Genomic DNA, 23032 nt, shown 5'->3' on the forward strand with positions numbered 1-23032 from the left:
TGCCTCACAATTGTCCCATCTGGAAGCACAGACTAAAACAATCAAATCCACAATATAGGAGTGCATAAAGCATCTCCACAATTATCTCATTACATCAGTTCAGGACAGAATTTGGGTTTGAGGCTTTAAGTCTTTGATGGGTGCTTTCCCCTCTCCCCTCTCTGTAAAAGACCTTCTGCCCTCCGTCCTAGCTTCCCTTACTTCACTGAGTTCTGTGGCTTTTTTTTAAATCATTCGGAGTGAGCTCCTCTAATATCTAACTTCATGCCCTTTAATTTGTGCTCGGACCCTTATCTTTTCTACCTTGTCCCTCTACAATGGATTTGACCATGTGACCCCTTACTTTTGTTGTGTCCCACTCTCGACCGTGCCATCCGTCTGGCAAACCCCAATTCTTAGAGACATAGCATTATCGGATCTTCCTTTATGCTCCGTAATATAATCTCCTCATGAGATCGACTTTGTTGACTTAGCCCTCCAATTCTGCTGTCGTCTCTTTGCTCATTGACTTCATCAGAATGTTGATCATATGAGAGAGATGCAGGAGGTGTATTGTATTTCTGCATCACCTTTGCTATAAATTCTTGCTTACCGGTACTTTCCATTTCTTGAACTTTCACAATCGAAGCTTAAGTTCTTCAATCTCCAGCTGTAACTGAAAAATATGCTCTTGTGCTCTCACAAGGCATTCGTGGTGATCATAATCGAAGCTTAAGTTCTTCAATCTCCTGCTGTAACTGAAAAATATGCTCTTGTGCTCTCACAAGGCATTCGTGGTGATCATAATATTCTCACAAGGCATCTGTGGTGATCATACTTCACTGGCATGTCTTGTCAACAGACTCATGTAGGGGCTGAAGCGATGGCTGACTAGGAAAATTTGCATGTGGAGGTTGAGCCAGCGAATTATTTGGCTTAAGATGCTCCATGTCAATGTGTTTCCCCTTCTTGGATTACCTCTTTGCTGAGGGTCAGCCCCATTCTCAGGCACCAGAGGGAGGCTGCTACTATATACCTAGATGAATCCAGGAACATTCCCAAACTCATCCTCTAAAAACACAACATAGTGCAGTTTCAATCTCATGATAGTCACTCACAAGGTTGAAAACCATAAACTCCATCATGCATAGCAGGGACTAGCTACTATGACATCCCCACTGACGTCATCAGCGCCCAACAGTGGGTGTAGACCATAGTATAAAAATATGCTCTCACACATACAAATCCACACACCCACACATACTTGAGCATACATTTATACACAGTCTTCGTACTGAGTTTCTGTCGGCACTCCGGAGGTGAAGGGCAGACTCAGCCATGATGAAGGCTAGCACTAAAGGAGAAGGCTAATCAAAAGGTAGTCCAAAATCTCTTCATTCAAGCTACAACTGCTTGTGAAGTCTAAACATTTTCATTTTAGTCTCTCCCCAACGAGCATCTAAATCTAAATCTAGCTGATAGGGCAACGCACCATTTAAGATAGAAAGAATTATCACAATACCAGCAGGCCGCAACTTGGACGAAAACTTCACAAGGTGAAATTTGCATGTCCGCTAATACGGCAGAAGCTGAGAGAAAACGCTGCCTGCTCCGCCTCCTCCCTACTAGCCGGTCTCCCCCGTTCTTGCCTCTCTTCCCCTCCCGCTCCCCTGTCTTCCTGCCATTGGAGGAGGGCTTTCCCCCTCTCATAATTACCCAAACCCTCCCCCCTGCTTTTCCCATACTACATACTTTGATCGTTCTCTAGGGCTCTTCCAATTCACCCCTTATCCACTCACACACACTAATACTAATACCAACTTTAACTTTTCAATGAGTAGAGGGACATACTTCCTATACATAAGCCACTGAACACATTGCAATTTCCACGTAAGTGTTGCCACTTACCATACTGGAGGCTGCCCCACCTCCCATACCGATTCTGTAAGCTGGACCCCCAATCTGTCCAAGCCCACATGAAAATTGTCTTATAACGCATCCGATAACAAAATCTATTGATGCAAAAGGTCGAATCATTTAGTACTTGAAACCTACTGATAGATTGTAAATGAAAACAGACCTTGACGACAAGCATGCCCAGTTCAGGTTCCCCTTTCTTCACATGTTCATGATCAATCTGGAAAAGGTCCACATTTCCTCAATAAACCAATGATAAAATGCCATCTACAAACGTAAGTATCCATCAATACTTCAGTTACTTTGCATGTGAGCTTGACCATCTTATTGCTTCAATTGGGGCGCCCAAACAGACCTGGCCAATCCCAGCACTGAACATGATCGGCTTTAGCCACTCTCTCCGTTCTCCACTAGGCAATGTCATTCCAAATGTTCGAGTGAAGCCCTGCAGATAGATGAAGGGCGTTGTGAGTCAAAATTGAATTAAGAAAGACACCAAGTGCAACAGTGGAGCATGCAGGTTACAGCCTTCCAAAACACTCCCTAACCTGGATCAAGGGTTCTCCAAATTTGTTACCATAATCCGATGCACCATCGCTTGCATCAATCAAAATCTGCAAGCAGAACCCCAATGATTCATATGGCCAACATCCAGCTAAATGTGCAAATGTATATGAATGGTATTATGTATTCTTGTTTGCAGTTCCAAAGGCCAAACATCATTACGCCATTTTTTTCCTCTCATTGGCAAAAATAAGAAAAAAATAATTAAAAGAAAAACCTCAACATTACCCGTGAGATATTCATTCAAAGTTTGATTTTTTGTTTGCAGTTCCAAAGATTAAAAAGCATGATAATCTATTAGAATAGCACATCAATTAAAAACAACTAATTGTGCAACAATTGCTTCTATAAGGTAGGCAATACCAACATTCCAAAAAAGACTGTTGCAACAAGCTGCTCAGACTTTTGGAGATAGTGGGCGCACACAGTAAAGGCTAGCCCTTAGGGGGAAGGTTAAACAAAAATTAGCCTGCATTCTCTAAATATGAACTTAAACTATTGGTAGAGACAAACTGTTTTGATTTGGCATATATAGGGAACGCATACCAATGATGTAGGAAAGGATCCTCACAATATAAGATGATGACTGACATTCCATAAATGTTTAGTAGGTGTAAATCTTTGAGCCAGCTAATATGGCTGAAAAATATATCTATATAGCTCCACGAACTCAAGCTAGCAGAATAACAGTAAAATGATAAGTACTATTTCTTTATTTAAAAAGAATTCTGATAGATTGAACTTGTTACATCTTAAAAAGATATGATCGTGTGGAGAAAAGAAATCTCGCATGGAAACACAGACCTGGAGAGGAGGTGCCAAATTATTTGGGTAGACACAGCTTGGATCTTCCCATGGGGTGATAGCACCCTCAAGCTGCAGACCAAACGGACTGCCTTTGATTTAACAAAAAATTCATATATACCTTCATAAGACTACAATATATCCAATCTTATGAATCAAAATTTTTCATAAAACGAAAAATTCATGCATACTCAATACAAATCCTTCCCAACATGCGTCAAAAAAATAGACATTATAAAGTAGATGACAGATTGATAATAAAGTCTACATAAACAAGAAAACAAGACCACTGTTTCGCCTTACGTGAAGATTTCCGACACAATAACCAGCAGTTGACGCTACAACCAATGACCCTGTGCCAGTTGCATGTGTGTCTCGTATACGGCCTCCAGCACCTGTTTCTGCACCTGGGAAAGGTGCGACCTGTGAAATTTGTACATATGAATAAAGACCAAAGGTTCAAAGCCATTGTAAAATCAACATACAAAATGGATTCGGAAAACATATCTTGGTAGAACATTGCTGTGCAAAACAAAATGGAAATACGTACTGCACAAGGGAAGTTGTGTGTCTCAGCCGTGAATAGTATGTCAAATTCACGGTTAAACATCTCAAGAGACGAAGGAGAACCAGCAATCCGTGGACGTAAGACATGGACCGGGAAGCCCCTAATAGCACTGTGGTAAAAGAAGAATGGGGCATCGATACCCAAGTAAGTTGAAAAATACTTATCTCAATTGTAAACATCTATATGCATGAGTGTTTTCCTGAGAGCTGAAATGCATGAATCAAACTCCAATGCACCTTGAATTATCGTTAAACCCTATGACAGAGTTATTAGTGTTTGCTCTAAGCGTCTCTTTCACCAGATCCATCAAGGAATCTGGAACAAGTTCCCCATCAATTACGAGTTCACCCTGAAACATCACGAGAAAGCAGCGATGAAGAAAAACATTTTGTGCAAACAGATCAAGTAAAATGGCGATGGAAACATGTGCTGATAGTGCAATTCATCAAGGGAGTTTATTTCACTATGGATATAGAAAACATAAGACACTACTTTCCATGTAGTCTTTGCAGAATGCAAAATGCAGCTCCTTACCTTGAAAAACCAATGCCTACTGTGTTCACTGTTGGATTGTGCAATGTCAAAAAGTTCTACATTTGTTGGATTGCGCTTGATGTCGTTTTGAAAAAGCTCTGTATAATACTGCATCCACTCACATGAAATCGGAGTATCCAGCAATTACACATTATAACTTATTACAATGCTGGACAATAAGACGAACACATTTAAAACCGCTCTTTTGCAAATTTGCGACCAGCGATCTAAGCAAAACATACATTACCAAAAGAATGGGAATTTCCTATGTAACATCAGTTTGCCGCCTTATGGGTCAAGCACAGTTAAGCTTTCATTACTTTCTTTTACACATTACTCTTGTTTCATCTTACAAGGTGTAACAACTACTACAGATTCAATACCTTGAGGTCAAAGTCATCAAAGGCAAGTCCCATCTCTCTGTTGATAGCCTCTAAAGCTTCCCGTCCTTTCTTGAGGTACAAAAGATTTAAGCATACTCGGTGTGAAAATACTTGCAACCAGGTTGGTACCATGTAAAGAATCCAGAAAATAAGCTAACAAAATTATGGAGTTAACCCTTATCTTAGCTACTTGTCTTTATTTGATCTGGAGCTTTGAATGCGTGTTACCTCCATGATGGGCACTTGGAAGACAGGTTCAGGAACCACATGGGTTTGGAAAGTTGTGAGCTTGGATGGATATACACATTCCGTCATCTTATCATGAATCTGAATAGATGGAGATACAAGTCAATTTCACTGATCCTTAGAAGGTTAAGAAAACTGAGCACCTGTACTTTAAAAAAATAGATCCTAAAGAGACTAATTAGACCCCTGCTGAGTCCTTACACCAAAGCTACCGTATTGAAAAGTATGATATGAGAACCAAAGAATATTGTGCTTGAAAAAAAGTGCACCAGGAGTCAGCCTCCAGCCCATGGCAGCCACAGTTAGTTGCAATACATACTAGCAATCACAAGGCCAGCACCTTAGATTTGTTACCTACTGCCTTATAAGTTTGTAACTCACCAATGCCGCAAAATTCTCTAGCTGGCTGGCGTCTAAAGGAGGATCATCAGAACTTATGCACACCAAATATCTCCTAGACCGTTCAATGCGTATGACCTCATGAAGTGCACAAGCTTTGCATATTGAGACAGCATTAGCAGACCAAGCAGTTGTGAAAGATAGTCGTGGACCAACTTCTACTACATATGAGACAGAACTACCTGGCACACCCAAAAAGTAGTGCCAATAGTCAGCAAAGGAAGTTTAATAGAATTTAAGTTGAGAGCTAAGTAAGAAAAAGATCACTTTAATAGAATAAATTGTACAATAACAAGCACTACCGGCATCCAGAGTGCTCTCAGCTTGCAATTGATCAGGTTCAAAAGTCTCTTTTAGCAACCATTTAAGTGCCTCCAGTTTCTCCACAGAAATGACTGAGCTCAAAGCAATGTTGAAGCACTGAAGCCAGAACACAGTGAATGAAGTTCCCTTCCAAAGAACTCAACACAGAAACGTGAACCAGAATGGTGATGTAAGTACCTGTTCTGTCTTGATGGAAAAGATATTGGGAGACACTTTCTCTTGAACCTGCACAATAACAAGAATCAATGTAAGCACATGCATATAGATCTCTCTCAGGCTTCGCTAATGGTTTTGACTGGTTCAGGTGATTCATTCGGAATCAGATATTAGCATGCATAGGGGGCACTCTGTAAGAAATCTGAAAGAACTTACTCGCTTCAGCAATTCTGTGACAGCACTTTCTGATAGAAATGGCTTCCGATAAAAATGAATGATTTGATCAAGGAAACTTTGGCCGATAGAAACTTCCACAACCTGAGGTTGGAGATGAGTTTGAAGGCGCGTGTTAAAACCATTAAATCAAGGAAAAGATGCAGATATTCCAGTATAAGATGATAACACATCCACTATCACATATAAATTTAAAATTCCTCCCTAAAAGCACACGGTCTAAATTTAAATTATACGAGGAACCGCCTACCTGCCCCAAGGGAATCAGAAATCAAATCAAGGACCAGACATGCAAAAACAAACCCTAAGGATAGGCTATGTATATGTATGTATATAGTGTTAGAAAACAGAGACGAATGTAACCCACACTTCCGCAGCAGAAGAAAGTGTATACAGCGTAGCCCAAGAAACACACAGTGCTAAATTTGAATCTCACTCCCTTCCGTTGTGCACACACAAGTAGATAGAGATAGATGCAGATGCAGATATTGAACCAAGCACAATAGAGTGACACAGTAAACATGTACTCATACAAAAGGTGTGCTCAGTGTGCCACCATCTAGTAGATAGAGTGCTGCCTAGATGTGGACCCTTGGCACCTCACAACTATGTTATAATTCCTCCTGGCACATCCAAAACTCTGTCAGCATATGTGCTCTTATGGAGCTTCAATGGGCTTCTTATATACTGCTCCGTCAAACCTTCTTGCTGCTCTACAATGCAGCCGATGTGAGGTACTGCTCTTGTACTGATCCTAGACCTCTGCCTGCATCCAATGTGTGAGGTACCAAATTGCAGCCAATAAATAATGAATGAATGCCCCCTCCAAGGGCTATTTATAGGGCTTGTAGCTTTGTGACTTGGCTGACCTACACACACACACATAAGGTGTATGTATGTATGTACCATGTGTATATATGTATATATGTATATGTATGTGTGTGTACATACATACATGTGCATGCGTGTGTGTTGTGTGTGTGCGCTCGCGCGTGCGCACGTGTGTGTGTGTAGGTCAGCCAAGTCACAACATAGATTACAATGTATATTTGTCTACAAACTCACTACATAGATTAATAATATATTTGTCATATAGTGAGATCTTCTATTGATGTACTTTTGAGCTCCCCATTCATGGGAAGCTATTGTGTAATATAAAGCATCAATATTTTCACCCAAAAAAAGTGATTAGCATATCTTATGGCCTTGGGACACAGTTGGAGCGTCATCTTGGTTACCCCTTGGGGAGGACAATTACTCGCCGCCACCAGCAAATGGACTACAACCGTGGATGGTTCAGATCTTTCCATCCAGGATGTTTTGTATGTCCCAGGGATTCAGAAGAATTTACCTTCTGCCTTCTTTCTCTCGAAGAGGTTACTAAGTAACCTTTGAGGATGAGCTTTTGTGGCTTATACCTCTGCCATGCAAGATGCAGAGTTATGGCATGTCAGGTTTGGGCATGTAAATTATGGCAGCCTTGTGTTATCGCAAAAGCTTAAAATCGTTGATTTCTTGCCTCGTTTGGAGTCTCCTCCAAACAAAATATGTGAGCGCTGTATTTTGGGTAAAACACATCGTTTTCCCTCGATGTTTGTGGACCCATGCGCACTCCGTCTCTTCGAGGTCATCTTTATTATATTACATTCATAGATGACTTCATATGTTTAACTTGGGTCTTTGCTCTTAAGCAGAAGTTTGAAGTTTGCAATGTGGTCAAACACTTTGTTGCCTTGGTTGAAAATCAATCTAAAACTGGTTGCATACCCTCCGTTCAGATCAAGGAGGGGAATATATGTCCACATGATTGCAACAATTTTCTACCGAGAAGGGCATTACACAGCAGTTTACGGTGAGGTATACTCCTCAAAAGAATGGAAAGGGTGAAAGAAAAAATCGGTAAAAATCGGTCACTTTCGTGGGGAGATGTATGCTAAAAGCAAAAGGGTTGCCACACAAATTTTGGATGGAAGCCATCATGTACTCAATCATATTTTAAACAGGTGTTCCACGAAGGCTCTTAAGGTCATGACATCTTATCAAGCATCGTTTGGTTGTAAGCCCAATGTGGGCTATTTCCGTACATTTGGTTGTGTAGCGTATACACATGCCAGGGCCTGGGCCATTGGGGCTAACAAATAAAATCCCCAGTAAGAAGGTGGAAAGAAGGCAAGGAAACTTTGGCTAGGCGGGTGCCGGGTGCTAGCTAAGAGATCTTAGTTGACTCCAGGGATGGTGAGCTGTGACGCGAGAGCTTGGCTCACCTCAGACTTAAAAGATTCCAATGGGAGCTCGTGGGCAACACCATATTCCTAACAGGTTGTGATCGTAACTAAGAAAGGTGGAGATCCAGTCCGGGAGAAGGTGCTCGCTAATGACGATGGAAGGAGTTACTAGGCTCAACAACGTCTCTAGCTTACCTCTCAGCCGGCATGTAGCAACGCCTGTAGCCCGCTTCTCATCCCAACTATTGCAAGTAAAACATACATGCACAACCTCTGGCTCAGAGCTCTATATTCGGGAGCGTCGTCAAAGGACGGGTTCAAGCTCCTCTCCAAACTCAGAGCGAGCCAAATCCATCATTGGGAGCAACAACGAAGCCTCGATGTGATTTTGTCGAATCTTTTAGTAGTTGGCCGCTCCATGGAGCTTCTTCTTCGTCATCCTCGTCTCTTGCCTTGCAGGACTGAATGTCCCAACTTCTTGACGATGTTACATTCTATTGCCTGGTGGTGGCGCAATAGGACCAAGTGTCAGTCGCCGTCCGTCGTCTCTCCATCGCTCTACAGAAGTAGAGATCGTCGCCGTCCGTCACCTCTCCATCGCTCTGCAGAAGTTGAGGGTGGTTGACTGTGGTTAGGGCAATCCTGGTTAACTTAACTGTAGTTAGTTAACCTTGGGTTGATTGACCTTAGTTAGTTGACATTGGTTAGTTGAACCAGTACCCAATAACCTAACCCTGGTCCAGTTAGCTTGACCTAATTAGACCCGTTTGGTTAGTGTAACCAGACTGAGATCAGTCCAACTACTCTAGAGCTCAGTTACAGACTAACCAAACCAGAGCCAATTAGCCTGGTTAGTGTAACCAATCGGTTACTCATCCAGTTACTGTCCACACAAAAAAAAAAAGGAAAAAAGAGATTTGCAGAGTCAGTTTTTGCCTTCAGATTCCACCCATCCATCAGTCCTTTTACTGTCAAAAAATCAGCATAGCAAAAGGACAAGGCAGCTTCTGCTTCACAGCTCCAGCAGTGTTTGTTTCTCAGGAGAATTGACCTTGACAATGACCCTTGGTCTAACAAGAAGGGCTCACATGGCAGCACCTTCAACCCCCACTATGGTTAAGATTATGCTCTCTTCGGAAGACAAGCAGCAGGTCAAGTGTGAAGTAGAGGCTTTGCAGGACAGGGCCCTAGTGGGTCACATTGTTGGGCTCACCCCGTCAAGGAAACAGGTCAGGGATCAGCTTCAGGCGATCTTAGCCCTAGGGACTGACCACATCCAGGAGGTCACGATCTATGGGAGAGGAGTCTTCCTCATGCAACTGAACTTCCCCGACACCACGGCCTCCCTTGTCGAGCAAAGCCCTATCCTACTAGGCCCTCATGTCATCTACCTCCTTCCTTGGTACCATGGCTTCACAGTCGAGGACATGGATTCGACTCATCACGTGCCACGATTCCCAGTGACGCTCCACTTCCCAGGGCTGCCGAAGGAGTACAGATCTATTCTTCCTTCCATAGGGAATTGTTTTAGCACAGTTCTAGCATCTCCACCACAGACAACGGCTTCAATAGTGGCAGACGACGAGGTCCCCTGCCTCCAAGTTATTGCAGAGCATCTAGAGTCCCTCCCAGAGGAGATCCTCCTGGAGACCTTAGATGGAGGCGAGTTCAAACAGCGTGTGGAGATCTTTGGCTTGCCCGGGCAGTGTCTTTGGTGCAGACAGATGGGTCAAATGGGTCACCTGGCACGGGACTGTTTGGTAGGCAGGGCCCCTCGATAGAGACAGGAGCATAGGGAGGCTCAGCGCCATCCGTCGGCCAGGCCCCAGCAACAAGCAAGGCAGCAGCAGACTCAAACACCTTGGGTTGAGCCCTCCCAAGGGACTTGTACCAAGGTGGAGAAAAAGAAGCCCTCCAAATCAGCTTGAAAAAACAAAAGGAGGAGAGTCAGACTTAAAGAGCACAAGAAGGCGCAGACTTCTTCTCCCCAGGACACAGGGAAGGCGAAGGGAAAGGTGCCTGCCGAGTCCCCGGACCAAACACAAATGGAGGAGGAGGAGACCTTTTTTTATCTCCGCTCGGACCTGCAGGTGACAGCAAAGCAGAGTACCCAGGTTCCCGTTTAGCGGGAGTCTGGAGCCCCAGCAGCGTTGGCTTCGGAGATCCCTCCGCCTCTGCCTCCCCCGCCCCCTCCTCTCGAGGTCGCCCCCCACTACCCCCCCTTGATTCCCCCCCCCCAACCCCCCAACTACTGTTACTCTCACCTCCCACCCCCCCTGCCTCTCCTTCTCGGCCCCCCCGCCCCCTTACAACAACCTCCTCCCCCCCACCCGCCTCCCAGCCCTGACTCTGCCTCCTCACAATCAAGGTCATCGGGGCCCTTTTCTCAGCTTCCAGGTCCTAAGCCCCGCCCTGGTCATCCTCTGCCCAAAGAGTTTTGGAGGCTAGGACCGTGGAACTACCTAGAGATTCCGGACAGATACCCGCTTGCTCTGGAGGTGTCAGTCCTGATTTTCCAGCCCCGAAAAGGGGGTTCCATAGGAGTGTACGGCTCTCGCACTCGTCCCTTCTAGGGATTTCACTTCTCAGCTAGTGGGGAGGAGCAGTGGACCCGCACGCTGTTTGATCTGATGATGGGGCAGCAGAGGTTCAGCATGATGGAGGAGTGGCTAGGCCCGCAGGGGAGGGAACTGTGGGTCTCCCATGGGAAGACCACCACTTTTCAGTTGGGTTTTTCTGCAGATAGGCAGGACTTGGGAGTAGCTATTTGTGTGCTTCGCTTAGGTCCTGAGGTCCAACTTAAGCAGGCATCATACTTGACGTTACAGCAGTGCGCGGATAGGCTTGGAGTCAAGGCCTCCTTGATGCAATGGGCCATCAAGGTAGGCATCGAGCCAATTATGCCACTAGTTCGGCGCCAAGTGAATTTGGACTACTCCCCCTACAAACCACCGGCAAAGTCACAAGTCAGAGGTTGTAGTGCAGGCTCCTTCACACACGAGAGCCTTGTTTTCCCACCCCCCCGCCTCCCCATGATACAGGTCAGTGAAAGGGCAGATATATGATGCAATGGCCAAACTGCAGAATGAAATTACTCAGCTCATCAAAGAAGTTAATTAGTTGAAGGACATCATGACCGAAATATCCCAGAAGAAGCAATTGAAATCCAAATGGAGAAGGGATATGCCAAGGTCAACAACATGGAACGGAAAACATTTGAGAACTCAATTTATGAAGGAACAACAAAATGGATGAGCTAAATGCATGACAACACCACTGCAGGAAACATCCGCATTTAAAAAGCAAGGGGAGGAGCATAGGCATGCCCTGCAACAACTGGTATAACCAGGAATGCAGAACAGCAAATAATGATTGGAAAACGGCGGACACAACTTCCTGATTTCCTTGTCTATGTTACCACAATTTTCTTACTTAAAGAAAGAGTTTCTATTTACAATTGTTGTGATTGATTAAAAACAATATAACTTCATCTCAATTTGTCCACACTTCAATAAGACAATTTAATTCGGAAAAAAAACTTCAAAAGAAGCAGCATCCATACCTCTTTACTGTCAGTACTGATTGCCTGAGCTCTTGTGTACCTTACAATCTTTTGAAGAGACGACCCCCCAAAACTAAAATCTGCAAAATTTTAGAGTTCAAGGACAGCAAATCCTATCGTGGAAGAGGATAAGTTTCACCAAAACCCAAATATTATGCTATACCAATAGATGCATGCTTCACATACTTGAAAGTAAAAAAATCACAAAATGATGCATGACTGCCCCAATAGCTAGTATCTCAAATTTAGCTAAAGTCACAATCGAATCACACTAATCAATGAATCTATAAAACTACAAGGTTGAAAATCATAACCTCTATCACATATAGCAAGAAGTAGCACATATGACATCCCCACTCACATTATCAGCTCCAAAAATGGATGTAGATCACTGTACGAACATCATCCTTTAATAATAAAACAAATACTTCTTGCATGTGGGTGTGCATGCACGTATGGAAATGTTTGTATGTGAGCGGATGAGTTTGGGTGTGCTCTGTCTAGGAATGACTGGGTGTGTGCGCACGCATGCACACTGCTCGTTGTATTCACTTACATGAAGGTCTTTGTACTGAGTTTCTGTCATAACACCCAAGGATAAAGGGCAAAGTCAGACCATTACAAAGGGTAGCACTAGAGGAATGGGCTAATCAAAAAGTAGTGACAATAGCTTGCCATCTATTTATATACATATACTCATACATACATACCTGCATATAGAAAGAAGTAAACAAACATGCATTCACATGTGCACATATGAAGGTATTGTGATTATATGTATGATGTATGAGTCTTAGTCAACTATTTTGGATTATATTGTTAGCCATTTCTAGTGGTTGCTGAAGAGCATTTTCATACGCTGGGAACTTAGATTTTAACAAGGTTTTTTAAAGTTAAGACTTCTTAGTAGCTTAATCATTCATGATATAAAAAATTGCTAATATGGTCAGAAAATTAACCCTAAATTCTAGTCTTTTTTTTTTTTAATGGAGGGCTAATATGACTTTTAGAAACATCCCAACATTCGATACGAATGAAATATGTTTTTTTACAACACTGGTTTTCAAGATTATTATCCACATACACACACATATGATAAATATGAAAGAACATTCACGTTCATAGACACAGCATACTCAGGTACTCTGAGAAGGCATACTTGTATGCATGAAAAGCAATACAAAAAAGTATGATGTGGCATTGTATATATTATTACATATAATATTATGCATGGTAGTTGCCCATTTTTACTTAATTAAGCCTTTGAAATTCAACCTTTGGTACACGCCTCCAATCTTAAAGCGTTTCACCTTATTCATTTTGCATTGTTGACATTTTACCACATAATCCTGGACATACATTTCCATTTTCATCCTCAAAAGTAGAAGCCATATAAATAATGTCTCCGTGAGGTACTGACTATTCTAAGACCTTTCAAATGTGGAAAAATGCAGCACTATCAGAACACACAAAAAAGCTGGCCTGTTTTCCAAATGGATCTCAAATCAGCATTCTTGAATGCCTACTTGGAAGAAGACGTGTATGCAGAACAGTAGAGAGCTCTGCACAAAAAGGAAAAGAGCAGACTATGTATGGGTTAAAGAAGGCTCTTTATGGCTTAAAGTAAGCACCCATGGCATGGTCTGCAAGGACACATACATTTCGTTCAGAGAGGACTCAAGAAAAGTTTTGCTGATCCAAATCTATATTATACGTTAAAGAAGGCTCTTTATGGCTTAAAGCAAGCACCCATGGCATGGTATGCAAGGACACATATATTTCCTTCAGAGAGGATTCAAGAAAAGTTTTGCTGATCCAAATCTATATTATTTCAGAAAAGGAAATAATTTGGTGCATTATTTTGTATGTGGATCTCATAACTGTGCCAATAGTGTGTATATTGCAGCAGTAGAACTGATTCATGCAGGTCATTTGAAGCCACTCTACATAGGCAGCTTATGGGCAACCTTATCTCCTTAACCACTACAAGGCCTGATATCAGTTATGCGGTCCATAAAGACACAAGACCTCAACGAGTCAGCCAAAAAGACACTGTGATATCTTAAGGGTACAAGGTAATTTGGCTTTCATAGGAAAATGCTGATGACATTAATCTTCATCACTTTACAGATGTAAATTTGGTACGTTCAATGGATGATAGAAAATCTACAAGAAGATAAAGCTCCAGTGCAATTACTTGGAGCAGTAACAGGTAACAAACACTTGCCTTGTCTTCCACTGAAATAGAGTACAAAGCAGCCAGCATGGCAGTACATAAAGCGACCTGGTTGACAACAGACACTATATGTGTTTGGCAAAAAATCATCCACAACAAGCTTTGAAAGAGTCGTGGGTCCAAGGAAGCATCATGTGTTTCGTGCAAGGACAAAGCATATTGAAGTGCAGTTTCATTTCATCTTGGAAAAGCTTGCATCAGAAGAGCTCAATCTCATATTTTGCACCACAAATCAGTGGGTTGCTGATATTTTCACAAAGCCATTGGGTGGCACGAAGCTTGAATGGTGCAGAGACATGCTTGGGCTGCAGGATTCAAATTGAGCACTAAGGGAGAGTAGCTTATACTCAAATTGAGCATTAAGGGAAAGCATTAAAGGCTGATACTCAATTAGCATACTCGATGTCATTACACGACAGCCCAGTAATCATTTTTAAAATCTGACATTGGTTAAGCTCAGCTAGGACAGCTTATCATCAATGGACCCATGAAAATGTTGGAACTGATCATAAGCCTTTTCAAGGTCTAGATTGCAATGAAAGGGGGAAGGGCAGATTAGAGAAAGAAGTAGAATTGGCAGGAGGGAGAGAGATGAAGGGGAAGAAGGTAGAGGGAGAGGAAGAGAGAGGAAAAGAGAGAGAGGAAGAGTGAGGGGAAGAGAGAGATAGAGAGAGATTAGGAGAGAGAGTAGGCAGCATGTAGGAGGAAGGAGGAGGGAGTAGATAGGATTAGATGTCACATCAAAGGTCCTACAATGAATGGTGGATGGAGACTTATATAGTCCCTCCACATGTCCCACCTAAAATCCCCCTAAAGGGCCTCTAAATTAGCCCCCTTCATTACAGCCATCCCTTCCCATAGAATTTTGCCCACAAAATTTTTGGGGTTCGACCCAACAAAGGAGGATGGATGGGTCACTTCCTTATCTATCAAGTTTCCTAGTCTTCCACTCATACAATTTGACTTTGCTTAATGGTATGTTGTAAATAAGAATAATTCATGAGAGAGGATTGATTACATGCAATGCAGAAGATGTCTCTCTCTCTCTCTCTCTCTCTCTCTCTCTCTCCCCTCATCCCTAGGTGGTAGCTCAAGAAGAACTTGGACATGCTGTCCTACATGCGGCTTCAGCAAGGACACATGGAAAACATTGTGAATCTTGGAGGTACTAGGTAGCTCCAACTCATACGCCACCTCTCCAACTTTGTGGATGATCTTGTAGGAACCATAATACCTGTGAGCAAGCTTCGTATTGGTGTTACCTTTCAGCGAGGCATAACCGTTCTTATGGAGGCGTAAATGCACATAATCCCCTTCTTCAAAAGATAGATACCCCCTGCGTTCATCTGCATACTTCTTCTGCTTGGCTTGGGCATCCTGCATATTCTTCTCACCCAATTGCAGAAGGGCATCCATTCTTTCCAAGTCACTCCTTGCTTGCTGATTTTTCGCAGCTATGTCTGCCATTTAAGGCGGCACCCCAACCTTGCATCCATACATTGCTTCAAAGGGGCTCATGCCAATGGAAAGGTGTTTGGTACTATTGTAGCAAAATTCAGCCAAAGCCAGCCACTTATCCCAGGAGTTCTGTGTATCATGACAAAAGTGCCTCAAGTATTCCTCCACCCATTTGTTCACCCTCTCTGACTGTCCATCCATCTCTGGGTGGTAAGCAGTGCTAGGTGTGAGGAGAGTACCCATCACTGTGAATAACTCTTGCCAAAAGTGACCCATAAACTTTGCATCTCTGTCACTGACAATTTCCTGAGGGTAGCCATGATGCTTAAAACATGCTCAATAAATTGCCAAGCTACCTGTGATGCTGAATACCAGATCTTAGTAAGTATGAAATGAGCCTGTTTTGCCATTCTGTCCACCAGCACATAAATGCTATCCCATCCCTTCTCTGTAGAAGGCAACGCTGTGATGAAATCCATGGTGATATGAGTCCATTTGCCTTCAAGAATAGGGAGAGGCTGTAAGAGACCTGCGGGTAGCAGCTAGCTGGCTGTCCACCTTATTCTGTTGGCATTCATATGTCTTAGTGATACTAGCATGTCCTATTGTAGGAGATGGTTCATTTCCTGCAAAACCAGCCGTTTATTCTTTGAATCTGGCACAAGATAAATTCTGTCCTTGCGGTACAACAACCCATTATGAAGTTTAAATTCAGCATGCCCGTGGTTGGGTGGGATTTTATGGTTGTGGCCAGTCCCTTATGCATTTTACCTTGGCTGGATCCACCCAATTCCATCCTTGCTTACAATGTGGCCAAGATATTCAACATCTTCCACCATGAAGGTGCATTTCCTCGCTTTAGATTTCCAAGATTTCCAGGACTGGTTTGACATGTCTGATATGTTCCTACTTGTCCTTGCTGTAAATGAGGATGTCATAAAAAAAAACCAGCACACATTTGTAATGAAAAGGCTGCAAAATCTTATTCATGAGTGCCTGGAGTGTAGCCGGTGCATTGATCAATCCAAAAGGAATAACTTTGAACTCATATAAACCTCTTTCTGTGCAAAAGGTTGTCTTGTGCTCATCTCCTTCTCTCATTCTAAGTTGATGGTAGCTTGACCTCAAATCAATCTTAGTGAAAATTCAAGGACCCTTGAGTTCATCCAACTCTCATCTATCCTAGGGATCTGAAACATTTTCTTGATAGTAGCCTTATTCAAGTCTCTGTAGTCAATGCACATGTGGTATGAACCGTCTTTCTTCTTCACCAGGAGCACTGGGGATGCAAAAGGAGAAGTGCTATGAGAGAGAAAATTCTTATCAAGCAATTCTTGCACTACCTTCGAGAGACGGTACGGAGCCTTATTAATTGTCTTGCTACCAGGGTCAAGCACTATGGCATGATCAACATCTCTTCATGGAGGCAACTGTGAAGGCATATCGGCAAACACATCTGTAAATTCTGAGAGCAATTTCTGCATTATCACAATCCTCGACATGGGAAATGCTACCCTCCTGAGAAACTGACAAATTCAGTGCATAGATGGCACACTCTCTCTTGAGTTCTCTGGCCAACTACTTCGCTGAAATGACCTGCAATTTCGGGGTTGCAATACCATGCAAAATTATAGATCTTCCCATGTGAACAAAGCTGAGTGACTAGGCATTTAAGTCCATGCTGATTTAGCCCAAGGATTTCAGCCAATCACAGCATAGGACAGCATCAATTGAGCCCATATCCAATGCCAAGAGATCCCCAGCAAAATCATAATCCTCAGAGAGCTTGATCCTTGCATCTTGGCAACAAAATTTACTGACCAAATGCTGTCTATTTGCCACCTCTACTCTCAGACCATGATCAATCTCAATAGCAATCAGTCCCACCTTCTGTAAGGTCTTAGAATTGATGAAATTATGAGTGCTACCGCTATCCACAAGCATGTGAATAGTCCTGCCATTAATTTTCCCTTTCAATCTGATAGTTTCAGCACTTTTAGCACCAATCAAGGAATGAAGAGAGTGTTGGAAAGTAGAGGACAGAATCACTCACTCCTCACACTGCAGCTCAAACAACAATCAAAGAGATAGAGAGAGAGATATATATTCTTCCACAATGTGTGGGCTGACAAAAGCTCAAAGGTGAGCAGTGAAAACAGCAAAGGGATGCTGTTACAAAATGGCTGAGCATTCTCCTCTCTTCCTAGGACGCTTGCCGGGTGCAAGGCAGTCAGTGCTGGTGATGAGGCATGAGGGGGAGTGGGGGGGCTTTATATAGGAATGCCTGGAGCCCTCAAACTGGCCGATTAGGGAGTCGGCTCCCTATCAAGAGACCAACTAGGTCTGGGCCCCCTAGCCGACCTGTTTGGTCAGTTATTTGGGGCTATATGTTGCCGACCAGACCAGGCTGGTCTGGTCCGCTGGCCTATAAATAGGCCCCTTTGTGGGCCGTTTGGACTGCTGATGCCAAGCCCAAGTGTCCTCCATATGCTGCTCCAGCCCCCCCGGTGCCTGCTGGCATTTTCAAACAAGGTGCTGCCTCCATAAAGCCGGGTATGTCATCCTCCATCCCCCTATTGTCCTCTGCCCCATTGTCTCCTCAAATCGGGGGCTCACAAGTGGGGACACTGACATTCTAACACCCCCTCTCAATGGCACTGCCACATCAGCAGCGTCCACCTCATCACTGCCGCATCATCTCTGTTCCCTGCAGGCACACTAAACCTCTGCAAGCACATTGTGCACACACTACATGTGACCATACCTACCACCTCAGCACAGGGCTCCACAAGCACACCCCTTGCTAAGCACAGCTGCCACATCATCATTGCACCCTGCCGCCAGCAGGTCGACTGGCTAGGGCTGGCCAAGCCTGCAAAATAGGCAGCCAAAAGCACCTCAAAAGGAGAGCCCCCTGGTTGGTTTTGGGGGGCAGCAAAGTCGGCCAGTAGGCCTGGCCAGTCAGTCAGTTTTGAGGGGGTTTTCCCCTATTAAAGGGCTCCCTTGGGGTGGCATAACAGGTCCAGCAGCCAGCAGTTTTAAGAAGCAGCAGGAGCAGCAAAGACTCACCCTCAAACCTACATCTAGGAGGCAGAAGAGTCCCACTGGTGCTGCAGACTGAGCTCATCTAGGGCTGGAACATAGGCTGTCTTCTAGGGCGGCAAGGTGCTGAGGTCTTTGGACGGAGAGTCTACAAACGGTCGAGGTGGATCACGCAGGCTCAGTGATCTAGCAATATCTGGCAGATAATGGAAGTACCTTTTGGTACGATCAGAGGACCACGATCTGGTGGGACTCTGGATCTATCTTTTCTATTGTGTCCATAGCTTTGGACAGAAATATATTGCTTTGGTGGCTTGGATCATTGTCTATTTACTAGTCTGCACATCTATGTGAAGCACATGAAGTTAAGAAGTTTGTGATTCCACCTACACCACACACTGTGTGAGCTCCTGGGCTATTGTATCAGTCTTCCACTGTGCGTACCCTCTGTTGGTTGATTTCTAACACCTAGGCCTCATTATTCATCATCTACAGCAGCCCTCTCAGAGCACATAGGAGCAGCAAGAAGGGGGCCCTTGGGCCTATCCACAAAAGGTGAAGGTGAACCTGAAGGAGCTGCAGACTGAGCTTGAGCAGCAGCCCACCTAAGCTGAGGTTCCGGACAAACCAGGGTTGGCCACCACAGACTGGGGGTTCCGCCAGTTCTGATCGGTTCATATGGAAGGGCTTCATGCCCTATAAAAGGGGAGCCTTTGGAGCTCATATCTCATTCATTTCAGCAGCCTTCAGGGAGTAGTTTGGAACAGCAGATCAGCAGGGTTTGGGCCTCCATCCAGGAGGACCTGAAGAGAAGGACTTCGTCCTTGGCTGTCTTCCAGGCCAGCAAGGTGCAAGGAAGGTGCAGGGATCAAGGAAGCATTCACTCCCCAGGCACGGTGACAAAGCTCAGTCAAGCTCCACAAGAGCATGCAAGCTGAGTGATCTAGGAATGCCACAGAGGTAGGAGGACAGCACATTTCGGCTAGGACAGAGGACCACGTTCTAGTGGGACTCTCGGCTTGTTTCCTATTGTGTCCATTGAATGGAAATAGATCTATTGTTGGTTCTATATCTGTCTTGTGAGCACTATCTATTTCCTGGCTTGCACATTTATGTTGAGCACACTAAGTATCGAAGCTTGGGATTCCATCTATAACACCACTACGTGAGTTCTGGGCTATTCTATCTACTTTCCACTGCATATACCCTCTGTTGTGGTTATTTCTAACAAAAAAATATATGGCCTACCATGTGGCGCTACCACATGTATAGGACCTAAGGGGGAAAGCACCAAGACAAGTATTTGAAAAAAGGACCCACTAGAGCCAAAAGCAAATAAGGCCCTGCAAGCGCTAAGCAGGCTCCAGCTTTTGTGCTTTCTAGTTGCCTGGCCTAGTCTGTAAATTGAGAACCTTCAGTTTGCTCCCTTGGAAGCCACTTTGTAATAAAGACCTTAAGGGGGGTAACCCTTATGGCGTCTTGCTTCTCTATTGCGATATCAATTGCAGCTCTTTGTTGAAGTTCCCAGCCAAAAGTTGAAGCATTTTTGAAGTGCGGGCTGGGATTTGTCCTTTGTTGCTGCGATTTAGTTTCTAGCCATCTATGGAAGGGCTACGATTGGATTATGGAAGCTGAGTTTGAAGTTCATTTAAGGTTTCATCTTAACTGGTCCTTCGAAAGCGCTACTGGGAACAGACCTTGAGTAGCTTTGAAATAGTTTGAGCGAACAGACCTTGAGTAGCTTTGAAATAGTTTGAGCGACATATTATAAATATGTTGAGAGCTTGACGAGTCTAGTACCCGATGAATTCCTGAGAGCTAAGATACCTGACGTCCGGGACTTCGATCGTGCCTCCGCTTTTCCTATTGAGCGTGATGTTGGCCCAAGCGTTCCAGTCAAGTTCGTCCATGCTGGAGAAGAGAGCTGCAATGGAGACAAGTATCAGGATAGTCAAGTTACAAATTATTCCTGGTGAGAACTGTTCACACGAGGAGGAAACGAGCATAAACTTTTCAGACTTGAACGTTGTTTTGGAAGAAAGTCCAGTGATCTTACAGACTTGGATGGCTCGACGAGGGACACCAGCCGTAGGGGATCCTCTATAAGCAAATGCGAGGAATGCATGTTGAATGCACTGACTCTGATACTTTTACAAATAAGGAATAAGCAATGAGTGCGTCGTGAGTGTCTTGCAATCTGCGGCACTATCTAGACAATAAATTCGTCCAGGAACCACGCCGCAATGGGACGATGGAGCAAGGCCAGCTGAAAGTGTGGGGGACAGAGAAGAATGAGCCGAAGTTGCTACTGAGCTCCCAAAAGGCTACCGATTCTTCAAAGATTTACGGGATGGCTGGCAACCCTAACTCGCAGATGGTTACAATGGCGGTGCACAGGTCCTCCACAAACGGTGTATGTGTAGGGCAAAGATGCCACAGTCATTGTCGAGACTTTTCAAGCAACAATGATGAAGCGCCTCCAAAGCTTTATTTGGCGCACTCCACGCCTCTCAAAGTTCATCTTCGTCTCCGTCGTTTTTTCTCGTCGCTTCTTCTTCGTGGTTGCAAGCTCTGAGCAACAAGAAGAAGCTCGGTCTTTCACCTCGACCGATTCTCAAAGCCACTGAGGAATTTGCAGTTTTCCAAAAGTGATGTCGCGGTTGGAATCCTGTAGCGATTGCTTGATTCTCAACGCCACTTGAGTAATTTTGCAACTTCCCAAAACGTGATATAGTGTTGTTCACAGAACATATTTTTTGGTAAACGTTCAAAAAACGTCCAAGCTCACAAACTTGGAGATAGAATTTCATAAATTTAGAGGTTTTCACACATTTCATAATTTGCAAACTCGGCATGAGAAGTAACTTCTCACTCGAAATTGAAGCTGAATCCTTATATTTTATCAACTCTTAAGGAAAATAAAGAATGAGTAAAATAGTGGACATGAGACACGATACAGGGTCCATTAAGACTCGATCCTCCTTGCAAATGTCACGGGTGGTGATTTATTATTGATTTTGTGATGTCCATATTTTGGAATCTGAAGTCCAACAAATGCATGAATAAGGCAATACAATAACTGATCCTCATTGCAATTTTTACAATATTGTTACATGGACTACAACCGTATGAATAAAGGTGTAGTCATCCTTCAATCTTACATCCATCTGGGATTTCCTTTGCTCCCTCGCGTCGATAACATGCATTAAACGAGAGGAATGTTGTAAGAATTCACATTAAAAACAAGAATTTTGAATGGACCAGTAATTAAAAATATTTATATTATAATATATAATATATAATTATTATAACCACACATAGTATGGGCGGGGAGGCAGCGCGCTTCCTTCCCCAAAGAGTTATAATCCAAGGGAACGGATTTTTCCTTAGGTGCCAAGATAACGTCGAGAATATAAACGCCCAGTATATTAGCGCCACGTGTAAGTCTCACGAATAGGTAAGAAAAGAGCATATTACCTGAATGTCAATAGTTGAACGTCGAGAGACAATATCCGAAAAACTTGCCAATGTGACCTTGAGAGGATGTGCGTGTGTCCTTGAGCGGGATGATTCCAACATTCTCAGATCATTCAGTAGACTCTAGACAACACAAAAAGACAACTATCATTAGAGGAAGTCTGAAGTAGAGCACGTAACATTCTCACTCTCCACTTAGCCAACGTTACGTGCCTCTCCAACCTCGGGAAAATGGGAGTTTTATCACTATAGTAAGTCGAGCTTTTAGGCTTGTGAGAGTAGAGCATAAGGTCATCGCGAGGCTCTCCAAAGCTTCACATGCCAATAAGCCAAACTTGCAAATCAAGTAGACCATCTCTTCAAATCGAATAGGTTTGAAATATTTATATAGACGTGTTATTGTGAAAAGCACCTATATGCTTTTAGTGCTTTAGTCAAAAGCGTAGCTTTTACATCAAATGAAATCAAGGGCATAAGATGAAACCAAATCAAGGGCTTAGATCCATGACACGTGGCTCAAGGGAGTGTGAGAAAACCCAAACATCTTCCTAGGCTGCCTACCGTTAAAAAAAGTGCAGGTTTATGCGACCTTCAATTTTGTTTTCTTTCGGTCAAAATCAAAATTCTTCCATTCACTTGACACTAAACCGTGATTTTTCGTGAACACTAGTTGGAACCCTGTAGCGATTGATTTATGTGCTCGCAACTCCCTTGATCTTTCATTCAACTCACTTTGAAGTGGTTGCAGCATGTGTTGCAATCCCCTTATTCACCATTGCAAAACTTTTTAGATTAAACCTTCATTAACAGCTATCATATATAGATGAAGTATACACAAGATTTTACCCTTTTTTCCCTATAAAAAGGGGAGAATTATATTTAGATAGATAATATTGCTTTTGGATTACATTGCATTTCCAATCC

General features: G+C 43.5%; 1 protein-coding gene across 2 annotated transcripts in view; it reads right to left on the reverse strand.

Moving 5' to 3' along the window:
- PUR4 (purine biosynthesis 4) overlaps positions 1 to 21357 on the reverse strand; it is a 51071-nt gene extending 29714 nt beyond the window's left edge. The window contains exons 1-18 of one of the 2 annotated variants that reach the window (XM_087376221.1): positions 20688 to 21357; positions 20459 to 20555; positions 11896 to 11975; positions 6091 to 6192; positions 5896 to 5943; positions 5697 to 5814; positions 5377 to 5576; positions 4978 to 5076; positions 4750 to 4818; positions 4367 to 4474; positions 4069 to 4181; positions 3815 to 3941; positions 3568 to 3687; positions 3265 to 3336; positions 2445 to 2510; positions 2252 to 2341; positions 2060 to 2116; positions 1888 to 1941 (exon numbers count right to left, since the gene is read on the reverse strand). In XM_087376221.1, coding sequence (XP_087232347.1) covers positions 1888 to 1941; positions 2060 to 2116; positions 2252 to 2341; positions 2445 to 2510; positions 3265 to 3336; positions 3568 to 3687; positions 3815 to 3941; positions 4069 to 4181; positions 4367 to 4474; positions 4750 to 4818; positions 4978 to 5076; positions 5377 to 5576; positions 5697 to 5814; positions 5896 to 5943; positions 6091 to 6192; positions 11896 to 11975; positions 20459 to 20555; positions 20688 to 20756 — 1689 coding nt within the window. In that variant the 5' untranslated portion in view covers positions 20757 to 21357. Of the gene's footprint in view, positions 1 to 1887; positions 1942 to 2059; positions 2117 to 2251; positions 2342 to 2444; positions 2511 to 3264; positions 3337 to 3567; positions 3688 to 3814; positions 3942 to 4068; positions 4182 to 4366; positions 4475 to 4749; positions 4819 to 4977; positions 5078 to 5376; positions 5577 to 5696; positions 5815 to 5895; positions 5944 to 6090; positions 6193 to 11895; positions 11976 to 20458; positions 20556 to 20687 lie in introns of those variants that run through there. The other variant, XM_087376222.1, reaches the window with a different exon arrangement.
- Between the last annotated feature and the right edge of the window lie 1675 nt (positions 21358 to 23032).

Source organism: Dipteris shenzhenensis, chromosome 6 (assembly GCF_047967505.1).
Source record: "Dipteris shenzhenensis isolate YYH24624 ecotype China chromosome 6, Dip_SZ_1.0, whole genome shotgun sequence".
Taxonomy (NCBI): Eukaryota; Viridiplantae; Streptophyta; class Polypodiopsida; order Gleicheniales; family Dipteridaceae; genus Dipteris; species Dipteris shenzhenensis.